This window comes from Rutidosis leptorrhynchoides, chromosome 3, assembly GCF_046630445.1.
Source record: "Rutidosis leptorrhynchoides isolate AG116_Rl617_1_P2 chromosome 3, CSIRO_AGI_Rlap_v1, whole genome shotgun sequence".
NCBI classification, from domain to species: Eukaryota; Viridiplantae; Streptophyta; class Magnoliopsida; order Asterales; family Asteraceae; genus Rutidosis; species Rutidosis leptorrhynchoides.
In genome coordinates this window covers 426824912-426843801 of record NC_092335.1, presented here as the reverse complement: position 1 = coordinate 426843801, position 18890 = coordinate 426824912, and the positions used below count along the sequence as shown (strand labels likewise).

At 34.2% G+C, this 18890-nt stretch overlaps 2 protein-coding genes across 2 annotated transcripts; both read right to left on the bottom strand.

The window, feature by feature from the left end:
• Positions 1–243: 243 nt before the first annotated feature.
• LOC139897847 (dynamin-related protein 5A-like) lies at positions 244–6236 on the bottom strand. Its single transcript, XM_071880565.1, has 8 exons — positions 5868–6236; positions 4940–5131; positions 4655–4861; positions 3913–4341; positions 2834–3061; positions 2579–2774; positions 1467–2106; positions 244–658 (listed from the first exon to the last, which is right to left on the bottom strand). The coding sequence occupies exons 1-8, from the start codon at positions 6234–6236 to the stop codon at positions 472–474; spliced, it is 2448 nt and encodes an 815-aa protein (XP_071736666.1). The 3' UTR covers positions 244–471.
• A 2184-nt stretch (positions 6237–8420) lies between these two features.
• On the bottom strand, positions 8421–12975 carry LOC139897846 (proton pump-interactor 1-like). The gene is made up of 8 exons (XM_071880564.1): positions 12842–12975; positions 11643–12018; positions 11360–11554; positions 11086–11265; positions 10525–10719; positions 10342–10440; positions 9211–9735; positions 8421–8849 (listed from the first exon to the last, which is right to left on the bottom strand). The coding sequence occupies exons 2-8, from the start codon at positions 11964–11966 to the stop codon at positions 8538–8540; spliced, it is 1830 nt and encodes a 609-aa protein (XP_071736665.1). The 5' UTR covers positions 11967–12018; positions 12842–12975; the 3' UTR covers positions 8421–8537.
• Positions 12976–18890: the final 5915 nt, after the last annotated feature.

Here is an 18890-nt window from a genome sequence, read left to right as displayed (position 1 = left end):
TGGCATATGCATACGAATACGAATTATTATAGGTTATAGATAGATAGATAGATATTGTTATATTTGTGTTCAAGTTGATAATTAATTAATTAATTTAGTGAACCATTACAACTTACAAGGTTATTATTACAAGCACCAATGATAAAACAGTAATTTTTAAGCCATAACATGAAAAAATCATATTGCATTTAGTTTTGCTGTAAAAAATAAGCTTCATCACCATTATCATTTGATAGCATACAGATTAATAACCGGGCACAGAGTGATACAAATGATAAAATAGTACTAATTATTAAGCCATAACCGGGCACAGTGTGATACAAACGAGTTGATTATAGTAATCTTTAGAGTTGTACTAAAAGCTTAAACGAATCGCCAAACCCAAGATAATGAAGATTGATCGGTCTTAGGTTTGATATTTGCTCACAAGATGGAAGCAACACCTCTGAGAGATCTAGTTAACTGACTCCATTAAAGTGCTCTAGCAACAGATTTGAAGTCAGACAAGCAATTGTGTAGTATCTTTTGAAGTTTCTGCAGAGACTCGCGTTCATTCTGGAGTACGTCAATTGCTCCCGGTGCAACAAACATGTCCATAAATTTCTCATCATTCACACCAAATAAATCCAGTCCTAGTGCCACCATCAGACGTTCACGACTAATCATATGAAAAAAAACAAGTATGTAAAACAGGACGTTTGTAGTAGCATAAAGTGAATTTGATCAGAAGCAACATGAGTGGCAATTTTGACCCGTTTAGTTAATAAATGGTTCGACTGAGGTTTAACTAAATACAGTACATGTTAAAAAAAGGAATAAAAATAGCTTAAAATGACATAGGTCACACAGGTTACAGGACAAGAATCTCCCAATATTGAGTTGTAGCTCAACTAGTAGTGACCTGCCTCTCTTAGCGAGAGGTCAGGAGTTCGACTCCGCTGGGCTGCAACATTGCACTCAATGTTAATGTTATCCCTGACCTGAAATATCCACCCAGGTCGCCTTTCGCTTAGTGCGGGGGCAACGAGGAGGGGGGGTTTTACCGGCCATGCCTTCGGATTGATCCGGGTTTCCTCCATGGCAGTAGTTGGGGCAGGTTATGCAACTACGGGAGATGAACGTGTGGGTGGTTTAGTCCCCCTGGGTGATCCCAGACTGATGTAAAAAAAAGGTCAAGACTCTCCCAAAATGTATTTGTTGCATTAAACAACATGAAACATTTTACTAAAAAATTTAATAAAAGTTACGCGGTTGGTCCCTGTGGTTTACACTGTGTAATCTGGGATTACGCCGACAGCGTAATTTTTTCAAAAAATTATATAAGTATTGAAAATTTTTAGCTGTCATGAATGACATGCCCCTAGTGAAAACATAAAATTCGGCACATGAAGTGGCAATATTTTCCTACCCGTACCAAAAAACTACCCGTTTTGACCCGTTACCTAGCCCTCGAATGAGAAGCTTACCATGGGGTTAGAAAACCAGAATTCAATGCTGAAGTGACACTACGCTCAATCAAGACTTCACGTATGCGTGCAAAATGCTGTGCAGCTGACGAACAAATCTCAGAGTACGACGAGCCTGATCGTAAGCTTATAATTCCACCTCCATTTTGAACCCTTGAATTATCCATCATAATGTTGTTTCCCTTTATTCTCGAACATCGTCTTTTCACTCCACCTTCATGATAATCCCCGTTTTCTTTCTTAACGACATATACCTCACCAGATGCCTGATCGGGTGACGGGGTCTCGGGCACAGTCATATAAGCTTCTCGTGTTTCTACAATTTTTCCGGGTGTGATGTCATCATGATCAATTTTTTGTGGGGGTATAATTTCTTGGCCTTTAAGAGCTTTATTATGGTCTGACAACTCGAAGCATACTGAACTTGCTGAAGTTTGGTGTCGATTCGCGTTTCGACCAGCACTTGATAGGAAATCAGTTTCGTAACATACTTGAGAATATGGGCTTGTGACTGAATCTAAGTGATGACGAATGAGTTGTTTGCATTCCTTTGCAAGGTCTGTTATAAAACGATTGTAAGAGTGCCTTAACGCAGCATGAAAACCTACATAACCATCCATGTCCACTGTTTTCTTTGAATCTGTCAATATAATAACAGTTAATTGTAAATTGTAATTAACAATCTTTGTACAAAAAATTAATGCACTGTTAATACCACTTTTGTATAAATCGGGCGAGTCGGCCGACACATCGGTTTGGGGCTAGCCCGTCCCGACTCGCCTAAAAACGACTTAAAAGTCGGTCAACGCTAAAAAGTCAGTTAAACTCGGGCGGAGTCGTTAAGTCAGTCAAAGTCGGTCAAACTCGGGCTGAGTTGGGTCTGAGCCGGTAAAAGTAAAGATAAGTAAAAAATTAATACTTTCTAAAATCAGATTTTGTGGCATATATCTATGTTTAAAATATTTATATTTTATGTTTAATATAATTATTATTAACGCCCGACTCGACGGACTCGATTGGGACCAACTCGTTCCAGACTCGCGACTCTTACAACTTTGGTTAATACTTAAAGGCATTTTAGTTTGCACTCCATAACTAAATTAAGAACTTACAATCAGCATGACAGAGGTTAATTCTCTCCATAGCAAGATCAAATAGGTTTTTCAACACAAAAGCGAGACGTTCGCAAGCTGTATCAAGCAGAGGGGCCAGCCAAGACCTAGCAGCAGAACGTGCGATCTCAGCAGCAGCCTCTACGAATCCTCTTCCTCCACCTCGGCCAGCATGAGCAAGTATTATATTTGCTACCTGTGCAAAGAAAATAATTAATTTCCGATCCAAAATAACTATTTTTAAACTAAATTTACCTTCTCTCTTGAGACGGGAGGGCATTCAATCGAATAAGTAGCACAACGAAATTCATGCATAACTCTTTCGAAAGCAGCACCGCCATAAAGGCGGAGAGTACCATTGGGTGCCTTAATATCGGCTGTAAGACCGGGCCAACTCCCGATTCCACTTTCGGATCTTTCCTCTTCAGTTGTTTTACCCCATTGCTCTGGGTCGGGATCTGCTGCCCCATCTATCAGTGCACCCTTCACCATTTTAAACAAAAGATGACATGTATTTGGTCAGTCGTAATAAATAAATGATAAACAATCAAACATAAACAATACTTTTAAAATAGACTGAAATTCTCACTCGGTATAATGTTATCGTTTTCCCAATCAGCTCATTTCAATGTACTACATTATTTACATAATTTGGCCAACAAAGAAAAACAAACAGCATTGTAGAGCTACATATTTAGTAATCCTCACTTTTATAGAAACAAATATTGTTGTAAAAGTCAGGCGAGTCAGCAGACACGTCGGTTTGGGGACTAGCCTGTCCCGACTTTTCCAGGAATTGCCATAAAAGTCAGTCAATGCTAAAAAGTCGGGTTGAGTCACCTGAGTCGGGTTTGAGTCGGTCAAAGTCAAAGTTAGACCAAAAGTATACTTTTTAAAAATTAGATTTTTCATCATGCCGCCATATAACTATGTTTGAAATATTCATGTTTTAGTTTGATATATTTATGTGTAAAATATATATGTTTAAGTTATTTATTACTAAAAGTCAAACGTCAGTCAACGCCCAGCTCGTCCCCAGCTAGCAACTTTTACGACCTTGGCAACATAAGATATGTATCAAAGAAGTTGGCATTTGATATATATATCAATAATCAATTGTTCTAAAAAACTAAACTTTAATCAAGTTTTTTTTTTTTTTGTTTTGTTTATTTACTATTGTGAGTTGACATGGCCATATACAGGTAAAATTGGTTGCTATAAATCGTAACAAAGTGAGAATGTACAGCTATAAGTGGTATTAATTGCATAGTAGATAGCTAATTTATGCAATTTGCACTATACAAATATAGATTCCACGAATAAAAATTTCATACCAAATGGTTGCAGATGGAAGATGCAAATAACATTGATGATCTGCGAAGATGAGCAACATCAGAAGTAGCACTTATTTTAGAGTCCATGGAGTTCAGTTCAGCACTGATTTCACTGCAACGCTGTTCAAGCAACGCCAAAGTTGCTGGTGCAGCGTCTTTATATCTCTTTTGAAGTTCACATTCCAAATAATCTCGCAGACAACAAAACCCAATTTGGGACTTATATTTTTCCTCATCAAAACCACCTTTGACAGAGTCTCGTAGATAGCGTAAAATATCAACATCCACCTGTGCGATTTGCCTCCGAAACTCGTCATTCGAGACAACTGCCTTATCCTTTGGTAGAGCTACAAAAAAGGGTCGTGCGTTCTCTCCGATATAGCCACTTGCACTTAGATAACTGTCCACTTCCCACTTGTCAGTGAATTCCTGAAAGCATTAGATTGTTACATACCTTAGGGAGTAGTCGTATGTTGACCAAGTTTGACTTTACCGATTTTGACCAATTTTTTGGCTGATTTGCCTAGTAATCCTTAGTTTTGACCGATTTTCCGAGTACTACTGAATTTTGACCGATTTTCCAAGAAATCCCGAGTTTGACTGAATTTTGACCGTGTTTGACCAAGTACTTGGTTTATGAAACTCGGCGAGTACTCGCTGAGGACCAGTTTGACTTCATTTATCAACAATTGTATTTTTGGCTTAATTAAAATGGTTGGTAAAAAGTTTAATTATTTTGTACCTTAAGCCGGTTATCGAATTTCGAAACAACAATGATTGTTCTTCTAAAATTCGGATCGATTTCACGAATGGTATCAAGCCACAAAGATGAGCACCATTCGACACTACTTTGTTGAAGGAATACAAGGATCCTGTGGGGTGGGCTAGCCAATGACTTGACCATCGATAGAATCTCCTCCGGTGTACTCTCAGGTTCACCTTTTTTTGCCTGCCAGTTACAGTTTTAAATTATAATTATGCACATAAATCTAGACATTATTAAATGATACGCCTTCCTAAATTTTACCTTGAGAACAAACCCTGGAGTATCAATAACAGTGAGATTAGGACAGTGGGCATATTCAGCTCGCATCACAATTGGCTTAGAGGAAACCGCAGTTTTGGTTTTTTTCAACAATGCATCAGTTCTTGATTTAATGGTGTCTGCAATTTCCGATGCTAACACAATAGGGCTCCCATATTCCTCAGATTCCTCCTCCTGTTGTAAAGCTACTACTGTTAATATATTTTCAAAGTTACCAACCTCCCATATCTTTCCTAATTTCCAAAGCTTGAATCGACATTTCGACAGATTTAAAACTCAACTAAATTCAAATCATAAACCAAATGCATAATCAAAATTATGTAAAAACTAAAGATAATGGCACTCAACGGTAATTAACTTCACCAAATTTCTCAGTTAAGGTACTAACACTTTTTACATTAACAAAAAGTACTCGTATATTTTATGTTAAAAATGGCTTTTTGGTGTCATGATGCATTTCAACACAATAAGCTTAGATTTTAGTGCTTCAAATAAGCTTATTTGCTCTAGGTTCTACACATATTGTGCGTTGAGTTTACAAGCTAGAAATAAGTTTCAAACATTCAATATTCAAGCATATTTCGATCAGCGATAACCTTCAAAACCTCAAAAATAAGCCCACTCAAACATCAAACACCCCCTTAATAACAATGTAACAAAAAAAAAAAAAAAAAAAAAAAAAAAAAAAGCCCTCTAACCATCAAGATCCGCTGGTAAAGTATAAAGTAATACCAATAAATTAAAATCCGAGTGTACAAAATGAGAAATTTGGTGAGGTATGTGCCTGGTGCATCATTTGCACAAAATTAAATACAGTAATTATAAAAGATGCAGTTACGAACCCTAAAACGACAAATTAAGTACGCAATTAATTCACAATCCAGTAAATTAGGTCAAAACTGGAACTAACCTGAAATCGACACCTAGGATCTAAAGAATTAGGATCATGAACCATCTGGAGCATAAGTGGTCTACGAGTACCCATTTCGACTTCGCGAACATTGAATTTGAATCCGAGTAGTGCTTCAAGAAGTGAACTCTTTCCATCAGACTGACCTCCAATTACTACGATCTCAGGAATCGGAAGTTTTTCACCAAACGCAACCGCTATTGATTGAAGGCGATTGTAAGCTTCAAATCGAGCCTTAGATGAAGCAGATGATGCATCTGTAGTCTTTCGGTGAGATTTGTGGTGGTTCCTTGAAGCAGAGGATGATGATTTTTTGTCGTTTGGTGTGGTTTTAGTTGGGGTTGTTAGGAAGCCGTTAGAAGTCGCCATTGCAGAGGATGGAATTGAAGGAGAAAGACGGTTTCAGTTTCAGTTTGAATTTGAAAGATATGATAATAAAAGCGGTCGGTTATTGGGCCTAACGACGCATATTTTATTGGGCTTACGGTAAGCCCATCAGTGTTGGAATGATAGTTTCGGTTATCGGTTTTTGTCTTTTAATCTATTTCTTCTGTCCCATCTTCTCATATTGAATTTAAGATAGACTTGGTAAATGTTGGTGATAAATTTGACGGAGTTTGTTAAAGAATGATGGTAAATGTTAGTGTAGATTAGTCGATGCCCGTTCAGTTGGATGATGGTAAAATATAAGACCTTGGTTGATTAACCATTGGTGTCAGACGTGACACATTTTCTTGGATCTTTTCGATATCCATTGAAAGCTTTTAAGTTGTATGTCGTTGATGATTTCTGATTTTGATGGATTCCATGGATGTTTACAAAAGAGTTTCATGTTTTTGTATTTTCAAAGTGTGTAGCCACATATCCATTTCGAAGCGTTCCATATATTTTTTAAATGATTATGATCGGATGTGAAGGCTTCTCCAATGGAGAATGCTTTGAATCTAATCTAATGTTACAATTCCACCAATTGGTAAATGCATCCCAAACAATTTTGGCTGGTTTACAATTGACCAAAATATGATCCGAGGTCTCTGGATCATCATTAAAAAGTGTGCACTTAACTGAGTCCAAGTCTATTCCGCATTTGTCTAGTTCAGCTCGCTCGGGGATTCGAGAAAGTCTTGCTCTCTATATAAACATTTTTACTTTTTTTCGGAACCAAAGAGTTCGAACAGTTTTCAACGGCGCAGCCCGCACGAGATTCGAAAATTAAGAGTTTAATGTTTGATAATTTATATTTATTTTTTACAATGGACAATCATTTTGTGACAGAGGTAAATAGTAATGCGGACATGTTCTTAAAACGGAGAAAACAATAGTTTCAGTATTAGTACCTTTATATGACCTCTCATGTTCAAATCTACATTTCGAGACGTTTTGAGGTGGTTAAGAAAAGTCATGGAATAACCTCTTTAGGCCACTAAACATACTCATCTTTCCGAGTAATTTGAAGAGAAAAATATCTCGTACAATTAGCTTTGAATAATGATGCTTAATCTCAATTTTACCACGCGTCACAATCATATTGTTAGATTTAGAATTTTAAGCTAATTACGTAATTATTGATACAAGTTCACATTTTTTTTTTTTAACGGCAATACAAGTTCACATTATCATCCATTGAAGATTATTAGATATTTTATTGTTTCAATTTACCTTCATTTCATTTTTATGTTGATGAAAGTTTTCGCCATTGGAATTCTACTCCTCCGTCCCAGTTTAAATATTTAATATGTCCGTTTTTCTTTTAAGATGTTCAAATTGAATAGTCTCACTTTTAAAAATAGATAAGAATAATAAAGTTACTATATATCCTTGCTTAAATATTTAATATGTCCCAGTTTAAATATTTAATATGTCCGTTTAAGGTAAATGATGACATTTCTTATACTGTGTTTTTTTGTCTATGGACTTTTAAATTGAGACAAAAGGGGTAATAAATTGATGGAAACCAAAAGTTAATCCGTCTTGTCAAAAGAACGTAGAGAAATTCCAATGTTAGAATTTCAGTGCGTAGTGAATCAAAAGAAAAAATGACTACCCACTGATTACCAAAGGTTTTTGATTTCGTTCCCCTTTAAAGATCAATATCAATCACAACCAATGAGGTGAGCAGGTTTCACATCTAATTAATACTGAATCCGGTAGTTTATGATATAGATAGATAGATAGTTGCACATGTTGCATGAGAAACTCGATAAAACAGATGGATTCTCCATCGAGGGTAAGGCATATTAATAGATAGGAGGAAACAAAGTACATATGTTTGTTCAATTTGATGGTCCCATCTTGTCAATTGGCACTTGTATGGATCTGTACACAATTGGTTGGACCATTTATAACATGAAATACAATGCCAAAATGTTGCATAGTATTCTAAAATTCTAAAATGCCTTCCAAAACAAATACAGTGGGTTTATTAGTGAATTTCAAACAAGGTTAAATAAGTAAAACCAACTTGCTGCAAAACATATAACATCATAAACATTTGGTTTCTTTAAAAAAAAAAAAAAACAAAATGTCAAAAAGTACATTAATCCTCCTTTTCTAAAGCACCATATAAAAGTCCTCAGGCTACAAGTACAAAAAAGCAAAAAGAACCAACAAAAAACAAAACCGTACCCGTTTGTTTAACCCAACCGATTTACTTCACCATTCTAACTTCATCTAGGCATACAAATTGTACCCAACCACTAATAGCACAACAACTATTGCGGCCACACCAGCAGCATAATAATACATGTAGTTGTTTGACTTTTTACGGTTCAATATCACCTTTGAAATCGATGCGGGTCCCTTTCCCCTGTTTCCTCTGCTTCTCACTTTCACACTTTCCTTCTTTTCTTTATTCTTTATTGTCGTTGTTTTCACCTTTTCTTCCTCCGGATCCTCCGCAGCCTCCTCCACCGTTGCTTCCTCCGCAACCTCGACAGCTGGCATAGAAGCCTGCATTTTCTTCTTCTCTTTCTTTTCTTTATCCTGTAAACAAATTTACAAGAATAACTTCGCCATTCATAAGCAAGTTTGCAGAAATCACTACTGGCGAGTACTCTGTCGGGACTTTTCAGGGAGTACTCGGCAACTCGGGAGTACTCAGCTGTTGACCAAGTTTGACTTTGCCCGAATTTGACCGAGTTTTGACCTGTTTCCCAAGTAATCCCGAGTTTTGACCGATTTCCCAAGTAATCCCGAGTTTGACCAGGTTTTGACCAATTTTGACCAAGTGTGCCCGAATTTGACAAAGTTTGACCAAGTTTGACCGAATTTGACAAAGTTTGACCAAGTTTGACGAAGTGTGACCGAATTTGACAAAGTTTGACCGAGTTTGACCGGTAATTACCTTGAGCTTCTTTTCGGCTTCCTTTTCAGCTTTCTTTTGAGCTTTTGCCGCCGCTTTTTCAGCCAACTTTTTCTTCCTTTCCAAAGCTTGTTTCGCTTTCGCAATCTCCTCTTCCCTCTTTATCTCTTTCATCTTCGACTCATCTACAACTTCTACTTCCACCGGTTTTTTCTCCAACCCAAAAACTTCATCTTCTTCTTCAACTACTAAATTTCCCTTTTTACCCTTTACAATACCATTTGCCGCCTCTTTCGTCTTCTTATTGTCTTTTTCTTTCTCAACTGGAGGTGAAACAACTACAGGAAAGGGATCTTCCTTTGGTTGTTTTGTTTTTAGTTTTGTTACAACCTCTGTCTCGACAGGAACGGGGGCCGGGATTTCTGGTGCGATCAACGGCTTCTCTCCGGGATTTCTCATACGTCCATCTTTGCTTAGCTGGCGCATGTCGAGTGAGTGCAATATTCTTTTCTCGTAATCTTCCCTGAATGTTTTACTACTACTCCACTCGGACATGAACTTGTCGACCTGTATTCATCAAGTGAATCATAACTAATAAACTCCAACAAATAAGCAAATAGTATGCTTGAATAACAAAAAAAAAAAAACAAAAGAGGTTTTTGTGAGAAAAGGAGACATATTTAGTGAAATGTGAACAAAAGCATCATATACTCACCGTCCCAATTTAATCGTCCGCCGACAGAAATCACACAGTTTAAGAAAAAGTGACTGTCACACGTACTGTACTTTATGTTAACTTTCCAGTTTTACCCTTTACTTTTTATCCACCTTATTGTTCTACATACATTTTGTTTTACATACAGTTTTACCCCTTACTTTTTATCCACCTTTTTGTTTTACATACATAAAACAAGGGCATAAAAGAACTTTACCTTATTATTTTAATCTATTTATAGAAGTGGACATTTATTTGGGACAGCCAAAAAATGAATAGTGGACAATAAATATGGGACAGAAGAAATATGTAGTTTATTTTATTTTAATATAAAAGAAGGGTTGAATATAAACTTTAACTCAACAATTTGATAATCAGCTGGTATGAAACTCATCAAAACGTAATAAACATATTGACCAAATAGCCCCAAAAAGTTTGTATTAAGGGAACTAACAAACCTCAGACGTAGAAAGCTCAATAAGGGCATTAACGTCTTTATTTGCAGCCAGCCTTCTAGCATCATTCAAGAGCGAGCGGTTCTGGTAAAAGCAAGTATTCTGATAATACATGTAAAAAGACAGATAATCAACAAGCCGTGTTTTAAATACAAAATACGAATGTGATTAAAATTACAAACATACCCCTTCTTCACGTTTATTCCTCAGCTCGCGAATCTTGCCATAAACCTTATCCCTTTTCTCTATAACCAAATGCAATTCATCTTCTAAAGAAGCAATAACAGTGTTTATGGCCTCTTTTTCAGTCTCTAATGATTTAACCTTCGCCTTAATAGCCTGCTGATCTTTGCGGGCCTCATCAAGATCCACACCAATACTCTAAAACAAGAAAATCATATAAGAAAGATTAATATATTAAGGTTTCAGACTCACGCCCAAAAGTAACAAATTACTATTGTTATATTTTAACTGAATTTCGTCAACCAGAAATATAGTTAAAAAGAACGGGCAAACGTCTCCCAAAGTAAATTGTGAATGCAAAAAACCTCCTACGCAGCTTTATTAATAAAGTTAAAATTGCAGTATCATATTTAACGTTAGAAGGTTTTTTTGAAAACACGTAACGATGTACTAAAAAAATCGTTGTGATCAACTTGACCCATATTAACACATTACCGATTTTCACCCAAACCATTTACACAATCACCAAATTATCCATACAGAATTTAGTAAAGGCATCCTTACTTTGACCTGGTCTTGAATGGTGTCTTTTTCACCAACAGATTTTTGAACTTCGGCCCTCATCGCAGCATTTGCGATAACTTTATCTCTTGTTCCTTCAAGTTGTTTAATTTCTCTAATTATTTGTTTTTCCTCCGTTAGTGTATTACTTTCATGTTGAATCCGATATTGCAAACTCTTAATCTGCACATGCAGTAACAAATAAACATTTAAACAATAAAGAATGCATTGAGCGTTTTATTACCACCAAAATCAATTTCAAGTAAATCGTGCTTACAACATCATTAAGCTCAGCCTCAGATGAACAAATATAACTTCTATTATCTTTATTAGCATCCCGTGGGCCCCGCAACTTGCCTAAAGCCTGCTGTAAAGGCTCAATTTCCTTTCTCTTACCATCCATTATATTTCGAAAATGGTTTTTCTCTTCAACAAGAGCCTTCAGTTGACCTATTACTAGTGCTCTTTCAGTCTTTAAAAAAAACAAACGAATTAGTTTAATCATGTAACAACACTATCATTAATAGCTTCAGCTAAAACATTTTGATATAAAAAATTACCCTTTTAGCCCTCAGCTTCTCGGTAATTGGATCACGGGCCAGATTAAGCTTCTTAAGCTCCTTATCAGCCTGTTCAAGTTTAGCTTTCACATTTTGGTCTTCAACTGCTCGGTATTTAACGAAATAAACCGAGTGGAACTTTTTTGCTTCGGGCCACTCGTCAACTGCATCCTTCGGAAAACTGGCCTCCGGTATTGTTTCGACACGAACCGGCTCGTTAACGTGAGTAACAGATTCATTTTTGCTGACGTGTCCGTTAGCAATGGTCTCTTTCTTCCCGTTTTCGACTGGGATATGGGCCGACTCAACAACATCAATAGTCATGATATTTGTTTTCAAAATATAATAAGTTGAATAGCCTTCAAATTTGAAATCCCTGAAGCAGTAATTAGACAGAAATCAACCCAAAAGTTAAAGAGAGTTGACAAATAAAGAATAAAAAATGTAACTTTATTATAGAATGTATGTATGTATTTCTTAAAAATTAATATGAAAATGATAAACTAGTAATGGATAGAGAAATAAAAAGAGGAACTTTATATGTGTCTCTAAAGTTATTATTGCAAAACCAAATTTTGAATATAATTATCAATTTCTAATTATTTATAATCAAAAAAGCGATAAGGTTCAACAAAAATAGCAACAAATAGGTGAAGAACAAAACTTATCATTCAAATAAAAGTAAAGATTCCTAAAAACTATCTAAATCAGATTATAATTTTTCATTTATAATTTACAAATATATCATTTCCAAATCACATATCCAAAAACCCCATACAAATAATCTAAAATACTTTTTTTTTTTTTCCAAATCCAATTGAAAGAAACACTAATCTTATCTTGATCTTCATCAAATGAATCAACAGTTACCAATTAACCCACTATCAATCACTAATCAAGATCAATACTTTATAACAAATAAATCATTGTATACACGCATAACAACATATACCAGTTCAATCACATGCATTACATGAATACGAATATTAAACACAATTCAAAACAAGATACATAATTCAAAGATTTCAAATTTACACACTAACAATCCAAAATTGACAAATCCCAGATCCAATTTACACAAAAAATAAAGATCGAAGCAGATATAACAATGAAAACGGTGAGATTGGGTATCAGTTGAAAGAGTAAGAAGTAGATAAAATGAAAAAAAAAAAAAATAGAATTAATAATACCAGACTTACCAGAAATTGAAAGAAATACAGTAGTCAATATATTGAATGATTATGGAGTACAAGTGAAAATGATGATCAAGATCTCTGTAGACAAAGAACTGGGTAGAGAGAGGATGCCCGGCGACTTACGACTGTGTTGTGTATATATATGGATGTATGTATTTAGCATTTTCTTGATTTAATTTAAGTTGAATAAATATAAAATAAAATAAAATACTTGGTATATGAGTCTCTAATAGTATCATAGTGACACTTCTACATGTGAAGTACAGTAACTCATAACCAAATTAGTGACATGTCATACTTTTTCAAAACTTTTTATACTTTTACTTAAAAAAAAAAATACTTTCAAAAAAATTAAAAATAAATAACATTACATTACATTACATTATATTATAACTAGAATTAAAAGTAAACAACAATACATTTACGTTTATTGTGGTAGGATTAATTGGGAAGTAACAAATTGAGGGGAAGCGAAAGGAAGCAAATTTTTTTTTTTCGTTTTTTGAAAAAACTTTATTCATGAACATTATATTTTTGGATGAAAATATGAACATTTAAAGAAGACACTTTGTGTAAATGTTTTTATTTTGGGGGAAAACGCTCGAAGAAATAATATATAAAAATTATCGTGTTTTTCGAGCGTATTTTGAGGGTTTAGAAATTAGGGTTTAGAAATTTGGGGTTTAAGGTTTAGATTTAGGATTTAAATTGAGTTTTTAACAAGAACGGTTTAGAGTTTAGGGTTTTGGGTTTAAGGACTAAACCCAAAACACTAATGCTGCATTCTCGAGATATTTTTTTTTTTTTTTTTTTGAATGGAAAGGAAAGGAAACAAACGGATTAGAAAATATTAGTGATTCTCGAGTTTTTATTTTTAGCGGAAAGGAAAGGATATTAGATGATTAGGAAGGATAATACATTATGTTTTTGTTAAGAACACTCTCCGCCCATATTTGGACGGATTGGGGAGAATAATAAAACACTTTCATCTCCTTTCTTCTCCATTCCTTTCAGCTCGAAAAAAAACTCGAGAATACAGCGTAAATCCTAAACCCCAAACTCTAATTCGGGCTAAATTTTGACAAAAAATACTTCATAAAACATGGAAAAAAAATTTGAAGATTAATATTCTTCACGATCAATATTATCTTGAATGTTATTTTTGTCGATCGTTTTCCCACATAAATAATAACATTCATCACGAATTGTATTTTTTAAATGTTCATATTTTCATGTGATCTTGATCCCTAAAAAAAAAATTCGAAAAAAACTCAAAATTTTAAAAAAAAAACAATTTACTTCACCCATGTAACAACCCGAGCTTTTCCGTTAAATACTTGACGATCGTTAGTTAAATCATACGATTTTCATACGCCGAATTTTTTTTCCAGAATAGTTAACAGTGGCTACGTGAAAATTTTTCGTATTTAAAGTAATTAAATGCGTACTTGATCCTTAGTGGATTACTTGAATTAATATGTTATATTAATTAGTGAACTTAATTTGGTTGACGAATTAAACTAGAAACGACACGATTAAAGTTAATCGCCTAGAAAACTTTTCAGTTAACGGAACTCAGAAAAACGATAGAATAATTATTGTTAATAATTATTGAACTTACGAAAGAAATTTAATTTATTATTTACTTAATGAATTAAACACGGTGATTTTGTTTCAATGACTAGTTAACGTTCCGGAGATTCGGTACGGTTAACGGCACTAGAAACGAACCACGCGCGAACGAGCTTTTACACAAAACGAGCCCGAGACCCGAGCCCGAGGCCACATGGCCGTGACCTCATACCTCATCATCCTTGGTCCCATGATTAGTCCATGGTTGTTGACTATTGGTTTTTAGGCCCATGTTTGTTGACTTTTGGTTTTTAGGCACTAAATAACTAGTTAGATAATTCTTTATACAATCTTTAATCATTCATTCCATCCTACCTATGAAAAAATGCAGCTCATCCTTCCTCTCCTCCCTCTCTTTCACAACATATATCACCACCACCAAATCACCATCAAAAATTGCTCAATTGCTCTTGCTCGTTTGATCATTCTTGTTCCGATCGTTGTTCTCTACGCGCTAGTATAAACAATTTGTGTTTTGAGGTATAATTACACTAACCCCAATTCAATTAAATCTAATTTTATTCAATTACATATTGTAATTAAGTATAGTGCTCAATTGATTGTGTTATTACTCGTTGTTAGTCGCTAATTTGATCAATTGATATTGTTTACATGAAAAACGAATTGTATTCTCAAGGATCTGATGAGAGTTGACTTTTGATCTGATCATGTAACATGTTTAGATGTTTAGCTTTCGAAAAACTATTAACTTTAGGCTTTGATTTCACTTGATTTCGTTACCGTATGCTTAAGATATGCTAAATCGAAGTTTTGACTAGTTTATAATTGAAATCCGAATTCTCTGAGATATGTGTTTATTGAATTAGCTAATGAAACGTGTACTACTGTAATCCTTGTGAAAAATCATGCATGTTAGACTTAAGAATTGCATCAAAAGCTTTTGTAATGCTCCCGATATGTTTAAACGAAGATTCATACGTTAAAGTGTACCGAAACTGTTTTAATGCTAGAAATAATTACCTAGAGTGAACTAGAAATTTATTGAGGCTTTGATCTTCTGGATTATGTTATTTCATATCTTCTTTGACATATTTCATTTGCATGTTAACATCTGAAAACATTAATTGCCATGAGTTATAAGCTTGACAAGTTGACATGTCTAGTTGCTGTCCAAAACTGATAGATTAGTAAAGATCGGTTAGTCTGTACAAATTGGCTAAAGGGATGTCCTTGATTATTTTATCACAGAAGGTTCGGGATGTCTGTAGTATTCTCTAATTTGGCCTTTCGTTAAAGTCTATTTTCTATATTTTTTGATAAATGTTCTAAAACTGATGCGCATGCTGAAACTGATTTAGTAAACCTTAACTAGACCCTTTCTGAAACCCGACTTACAGGAACCGTATGAGGGCCGGGTTAAACTTTCTGGAATCTATTTTGAGTCTAATTGTGAACTGCACTTGGCCATAATTTTAAGATTTATGTGCTAAGCTTTATACTTATTTCTTTCTATGACGTACATATTTCAAAGACATACGATAAACTGCGAATGTGTAATTTGCTGAACTATGAACTGTAACATGATACTTGACCTAGGTTTGACATGTTGACCATGTTTGCATGACCTACTGAGATGTTTGACTTTAGTTGACCACTTTGACCGAGTTGACCTTTGGTTTGACTTTGGTTGACTTTTGTTGACTTGCTTGAATTAGTTGACTTTTACTTGTTCGTTGAGTCAGTCTGAGCACTAGCACTATTCGTACACTATGGGATGACATAGTGTAACTTATGTACTTACTTAAGATAATCTAAATGATTAGGTTGCGTTTTACGTTGCGATCGTCAGCTTTTCCGTACTATTTCACTAAGCTTTATTGTGCACTAAAGGTGAGTCTACAGTCCCGTTTTTTACATGCTTTCAGGGATGAGAATACACGCTGTTATACTTACATTATCAAATACTTTTTGTATTGACACGAGTACTATATATGCATATTGAGTTTGTTCATAAAGCCTCTAGCTTGAATACTTTTAATACCATCGGTGTAAGTACAATTTAGATGGATGGATCCGTTAGGTTGACAACCTCACCCTACAAAATTAACTGTGGTGCATTTACTTTGAACATTAGATACAGTCGAACAAATGTATAACATTTTATGAGGTAAAGGCGAGTATAGTGGATTCTATACTCGGGTCATTGCTAGTATTCAGGTGCTCATAGATTATGCAAACGTTTCACAACTTGGAGTTGTACTTGTAAAATCTCGTGGTCAAGGAACTTAAACTATTTTCTGATAACTGTTTTTCAGATACTATACAACGTTATTTAAAACTGTGGTTTACGAACAAATGAGATAAAACTTGACATGGTATTGTCTACGAATATTTGAAACTTGACATAGTATTGCCTACAAATGATTGAAACTTAACATGGTAGTGTCAACAAACTTTTGAAATGGGACACAAAGTTGTCTACTGATAATGCTAAAAACGAACATATATTTCATAGCATTATCCCTCAAGAAAGACAAGCTTTTAGTTGCAATTGTTCTATTTACAAGTGATATTCGTTTAAATAATAAAAGGTGAAGACAAAAGACAGATTCGACGATTTGAAGACGCAAATGACCAAAATTGCTAAAAAGTACAAAGTACAATCCAAGAGGTTCAATTTATTGATAAGAAACGTCTAAAAGTTACAAGAGTACGAGCCGCAAAAAGCAAAGTACAAGATATTAAATCGTACGAAAGGACGTTCGAAAATCCGGAACCGGAACATGAACCAACTATTAACTCACGACGCAACGGAGTTAAAATTACAAGTCAACGATGCACATGAATATAATATAATATATATATAATTATATATAATTATATATATTATATTATAAATATTAAATAATACGCAGCAGCCCACGTTTTTGGCAAACAAATATCTGGTTCCAGCTGGCCATGCGATCGCATGGCCTGGAAGCTTTAAAACCATGCGATCGCATGGTGCCCTGTAGCAGGCCACATTCTATAAATTTCGTGAGTTCTGGCCGAATTTAACACCTTTTATCTATCTCTTACTCCCTCAAATATATATATATATATATATATATATATATATATATATATATATATATATATATATATATATATATATATATATATATATATATATATATATATATATTTTTATAATTTTAATTTTTAAAGTTTAATAATAATAAGGTTATAGTGGCGAATGTTGTAAGTGTGTAAGTCGAAATTCTGTCCGTGTAACGCTACGCTATTTTTAATCATTGTAAGTTATGTTCAACCTTTTTAAATTAATGTCTCGTAGCTAAGTTATTATTATGCTTATTTAAATCGAAGTAATCGTGATGTTGGGCTAAATATTAAAGACGGGGTAATTGAGTTTTGGACCATAATTGGGGTTTAGACAAAAGAACGACACTTGTGGAAATTGGACTATGGACTATTAATGGGCTTTTGTTTTGTTTAACTGAATGATAGTTCGTTAATTTAATATAGAGATTTACAATTTGACGTATCTATAAATAACCATATACACTCGATCGGACACGATGGTCGGGATATTTATAAGTACTAATAATCGTTCATTTAACCGGATACAGGAATGGATTAATAGTCAATGGACTCATTAAAACAGGGGTGGATTACATACAAGGACACTTGGTGTAATTGTTAATAAAGTATTAAAACCTTGAATTGCACACAGTCGATAACCTGGTGTAATCATTAACAATGTATTAAACCTTATTACAGTTTAAGTCCCCAATTAGTTGGAATATTTGACTTCGGATATAAGGATAATTTGACGAGGACACTCGCACTTTATATTTATGACTGATGGACTGTTATGGACAAAAACCGTATGGACATATTGAATAATCCAGGACAAAGGACAATTAACTCATGGTAATAAATTAAAATCAACACGTCAAACATCATGATTACGGAAGTTTAAATAAGCATAATTCCTTTATTTTATATCTTATCGCATTTTTAATTATCGTACTTTTAATTATCGCAATTTTATTTACCGTCATTTTATTTATCGCACTTTAATTATCGTTATTTAATTTACGCTTTAAATTAAGTTATATTTATTTTTAATATTTTACATTAGGTTTTAATTATGACTTAAGTTTTAAAATCGACAAACCGGTCATTAAACGATAAAAACCCCCTTTTTATAATAATAATAATACGACTTATATATATATATATATATATATATATATATATATATATATATATATATATATATATATATATATATATATATATATATATATATATATCTTTATACAAATATAGTTTAAAAATATAGCGTTAAACTTGGCTAGCTCCCTGCGGAACGAACCAGACTTACTAAAAACTACACTACTGTACGATTAGGTACACTGCCTATAAGTGTTGTAGCAAGGTTTAGGTATATCCA

Bases quoted from the DNA above. Each gene is read 5' to 3' on its own strand.
- LOC139897847 (XM_071880565.1), bottom strand. From the start codon at position 6,236: ATGGCGACTTCTAACGGCTTCCTAACAACCCCAACTAAAACCACACCA. The intron at 5,132-5,867 runs GTTAGTTCCAGT...GCTTTACAACAG, and splicing joins ATCCTAGGTGTCGATTTCAG to GAGGAGGAATCTGAGGAATA. The intron at 3,062-3,912 runs GTATGAAATTTT...AAAATGGTGAAG, and splicing joins CTTCCATCTGCAACCATTTG to GGTGCACTGATAGATGGGGC.
- LOC139897846 (XM_071880564.1), bottom strand. From the start codon at position 11,966: ATGACTATTGATGTTGTTGAGTCGGCCCATATCCCAGTCGAAAACGGG. The intron at 11,266-11,359 runs GTAAGCACGATT...CTGCATGTGCAG, and splicing joins AGGCTGAGCTTAATGATGTT to ATTAAGAGTTTGCAATATCG. The intron at 8,850-9,210 runs GTAATTACCGGT...ATTTGTTTACAG, and splicing joins AAGCCGAAAAGAAGCTCAAG to GATAAAGAAAAGAAAGAGAA.